The 3,981-nt window shown below is 40.2% G+C and overlaps 1 protein-coding gene across 1 annotated transcript; it reads right to left on the bottom strand.

Annotated features, from left to right (window-relative positions):
- Positions 1 to 1,761: 1,761 nt before the first annotated feature.
- Positions 1,762 to 3,698, bottom strand: LOC123991470 (exocyst complex component 3-like protein 2). Its single transcript, XM_046293090.1, has 2 exons — positions 3,540 to 3,698; positions 1,762 to 1,893 (listed from the first exon to the last, which is right to left on the bottom strand). Exons 1-2 carry the CDS (start codon positions 3,672 to 3,674, stop codon positions 1,768 to 1,770), a joined length of 261 nt encoding a protein of 86 aa, XP_046149046.1. The 5' UTR covers positions 3,675 to 3,698; the 3' UTR covers positions 1,762 to 1,767.
- Between the last annotated feature and the right edge of the window lie 283 nt (positions 3,699 to 3,981).

Raw genomic sequence — 3,981 nt, 5'->3', positions numbered from 1 at the left:
GATCCCATGTTCAGCCTCAATTCCATTGCTCTCAGGAAACCGGGCCCTGGCCAATCTGATAGGAGACAATTTCGTCTAGAGACCATTCATCCTGACTTGCCTAGTTAAATAAAGGTTAAATCCCCTGAAAACATCATGACTGATTTGACATAACTATTGGGACATTATATAAAAAATCAAATGTGTGTGTGAGCCTGTGTATGAATTACCTTGTTTCATAGGCTACTGTATATTGCAAGCAATTATGACCATTGGGCAACATGAGGAAAGTTACTTCAACACTCACATTAAAATCTTTCTGCAGACCCGTCACTAGTTGTAGCAGATTTAATCGACCATATCCGAGCCAAATCAATAGTGGCGCGAATCTAGCAATAGACAAGCACAGAGCCAGCAAGCCAGCAGTACCTGCAAGCAAAACACTTCAGGAACCAAAATACCAAATATGTCTAAACAAACCCTGAATCATTTGTTTTGCTTTCAAACGTTTATTTCAGCAGATGGTGCAAAGTGCATAGTGCAATGTCAAATATGTATCAGAAATATAGAGGAGAAGACCAGAACCATGTCAAATATGTATCAGAAATATAGAGGAGAAGACCAGAACCATGTCAAATATATATCAGAAATATAGAGGAGAAGACCAGAACCATGTTGAATATATATCAGAAATATAGAGGAGAAGACCAGAACCATGTCAAATATATATCAGAAATATAGAGGAGAAGACCAGAACCATGTCAAATATATATCAGAAATATAGAGGAGAAGACCAGAACCATGTCAAATATATATCAGAAATATAGAGGAGAAGACCAGAACCATGTCAAATATGTATCAGAAATATAGAGGAGAAGACCAGAACCATGTCAAATATATATCAGAAATATAGAGGAGAAGACCAGAACCATGTCAAATATATATCAGAAATATAGAGGAGAAGACCAGAACCATGTCAAATATATATCAGAAATATAGAGGAGAAGACCAGAACCATGTCAAATATGTATCAGAAATATAGAGGAGAAGACCAGAACCATGTCAAATATATATCAGAAATATAGAGGAGAAGACCAGAACCATGTCAAATATATATCAGAAATATAGAGGAGAAGACCAGAACCATGTCAAAAATATCAGAAATATAGAGGAGAAGACCAGAACCATGTCAAATATGTATCAGAAATATAGAGGAGAAGACCAGAACCATGTCAAATATATATCAGAAATATAGAGGAGAAGACCAGAACCATGTCAAATATATATCAGAAATATAGAGAAGACCAGAACCATGTCAAATATATTTCAGAAATATAGAGGAGAAGACCAGAACCATGTCAAATATGTATCAGAAATATAGAGGAGAAGACCAGAACCATGTCAAATATATATCAGAAATATAGAGGAGAAGACCAGAACCATGTCAAATATGTATCAGAAATATAGAGGAGAAGACCAGAACCATGTCAAATATATATCAGAAATATAGAGGAGAAGACCAGAACCATGTCGAACTTCAAAACTCCGACCCAGTGACTCAGACACGAGCACTGGGAGTCGGATTTCAGCCATAGACCGTTGGTGACTCGGACTTGGACTGGACTCGGATTTAGCCATAGGTACTCGAGCACAGGGGACTTGGGACTTGACCTTGAGATTTAGTGACTCGACTACAACACTGGCACCAGGTCATGTGACTGGGGTTCTGTGATTATGTGAATGTAAACTCTCCATCTATGTCTTCAGCCTGTGGAGGGGCTGTCTGTCTCACCTAAGGTCTGGGAAGTCCCTAGCCAGGGTGACGATCTCCAGCTGGATGCTTCCTGGGTCCTGCAGTCTGACCACCTCCGCCATTTTAGGGAGGACCTCACTCAGCCAGCTTATTTTGGACCCCTGTGGACAGTGGATAGGTCAAATCATGCATACTTTCATATTTAATGTCTGTCATTTACTGTATTATGGCATTAAAATGTCTAAATTACTGCATTGAGATGTTTACATTCACTTTAAATAAAGTTGCATTTGATTTGATACTACACTGAACAAAAATATAAACGCAACATGTAAAGTGTTGGTCCCATGTTTCATGAGCTGAAACAACAGATCCCTGAAATGTTCCAAACATACAATAAAAGCTTATTTCTCTGAAAAGTTGACAGACCTCTCCCCATCTTTACAACCATTGAATCTAGATGTTTTGACCATGACAGTTTACAATCTAAGGTAACGCCAAGTAAATTAGTATCCTCAACTTGTTCAACAGCCACATCATTCATTACCGGATTCAGCTGAGGTCTAGAACTTAGGGAATCATTTGTACCAAATGCAACGCTCTTAGTTGTGGAGATGTTCAGGACCAGTTTATTACTGACCACCTATTTCCAAAACAGACTGCAACTCTTTGTTAAGGGTTTCAGTGACTTCATTAGCTGTGGTTGCTGATGCGTTTTACGGTTGAATCATCAGCATTAAAATAATTACAGTTGCAACATCAAATGGTTTTGTGATGAATAAAGCCATCTGATTCAATGAAAGAGTTGAATTTCTCTTTCTGCCCATCGTTTCATTTAAAGTACTCCAAAGTTTTTCTGAAAGAAGTTGAATACATTTATCATCTTGTGTAAGAAATACATATGTATAAATGTATAAATACATATATATAAATACATGCTTGCTAACACTCATATTCTTTATTTTATAGATAGCCTATATCTTACAGAACATTCATTATGGAGGGATGGAGTGACGAGGTTGGCCTGCTATAGAGCAGCGAGAGAGAAAGCTTGAGGAAGGTGCTGACAGACAGGTGATGAGGGAAGTGATCAAGCTCCTCGTGAAAGGCATGGAGAGGGAAGGAGAGAAAGGTTGAGAAAAGGGGAATGAGAGACTGGGGAAAGAAAGAAAACAGAAACATGAGAAAGCAGAGAGATGGAGACCGAATGAGAGGAGAAAGAGAAGGCTGGAGGACATAGTGGAAAAAAAGAAATGGAATGAAAAAGAACAGAAGGTTTGGAGGGTGAGAAAAATATTGGAGGGCGAGAGAGCAAGTGCATATTTTTGGAGGAGAGAAAAAGAGAGATGGAAAGACATGAGAAGAGAATGGAAGAGGACAGAGAATGAGAAGAGAAATAGAAACAGGCAGAGGACATGCAAATTAGAAAGGAGGAGAAGAAATAGAGCAGACACACTGCAGAGCAAGAGGAAGACCTAGAAAGGAATGCAGAATGGCCAGAGACTAAAGAAAGTGAAAGTGATGATGAAGAACAATACAGTACATAGAAAGTCAAAGCTTGGAAGTGTTTGAGTAGTTTGTGGGTCAGAGCAAGAACAATTCTATTACTTTCATGTGTTTGTGTACACACACGCTCAAGCTATATTACCTGCAATATGAGGTGTGTGTGTGTGTGTGTGTGTGTGTGTGTGTGTGTGTGTGTGTGTGTGTGTGTGTGTGTGTGTGTGTGTGTGTGTGTGTGTGTGTGTGTGTGTGTGTGTGTGTGTGTGTGTGTGTGTGTGTGTGTGTGCGCGTCTTCGGTGCTTACCGCTTCAGTAAAGTAGGTACTCAGTTTGCTGCTGTCTTCAGCCAGTAACTTGGCTGCTGCCTCCTGCTGCTCCTTGTCCTTCAGCCTCATCTTCCTCTTCATCATCCTCTTCACATACTCCACCATCATCTCCATGTGCAGCCGGCCCAGCAGCTCCTACACACACAAATGTCCATATGTGTGTAATGTTACTATGTGTGTAAGGTCAATGTGTGTGTGAGTGTAAACGTACCGCCATACAAATGGATTTGAGGTCTGTGAATTGCTGCATGTGTCTGTCCAGTGTCCCCAGAACTTCATCCAGTACCATCTGACCCCCAGTAAACCAGGCCTGTGTCCACAGCCTATGGTACTGCACCTGAGGATACAGGAAGTCATGGAGAGGTTAATATCTGACCTTGAAGCAGTTGGTACCAGTGGTCAGAAAATGCTGCAGAGGCAC

The sequence above is a fragment of the Oncorhynchus gorbuscha genome, linkage group LG12, assembly GCF_021184085.1.
Source record: "Oncorhynchus gorbuscha isolate QuinsamMale2020 ecotype Even-year linkage group LG12, OgorEven_v1.0, whole genome shotgun sequence".
In the NCBI taxonomy this organism is placed as follows: Eukaryota; Metazoa; Chordata; class Actinopteri; order Salmoniformes; family Salmonidae; genus Oncorhynchus; species Oncorhynchus gorbuscha.
The sequence above is the reverse complement of the archived record's forward strand: the minus strand, read 5'-3'. Positions and strand labels throughout refer to the sequence as shown.

Coding starts and splice junctions, on each gene's coding strand:
- LOC123991470 (XM_046293090.1), bottom strand. CDS start 3,674: ATGGAGATGATGGTGGAGTATGTGAAGAGGATGATGAAGAGGAAGATG. Junction 1,894..3,539: donor GTACCTACTTTACTGAAGCG/GTAAGCACCGAA, acceptor CACTGTCCACAG/GGGTCCAAAATAAGCTGGCT.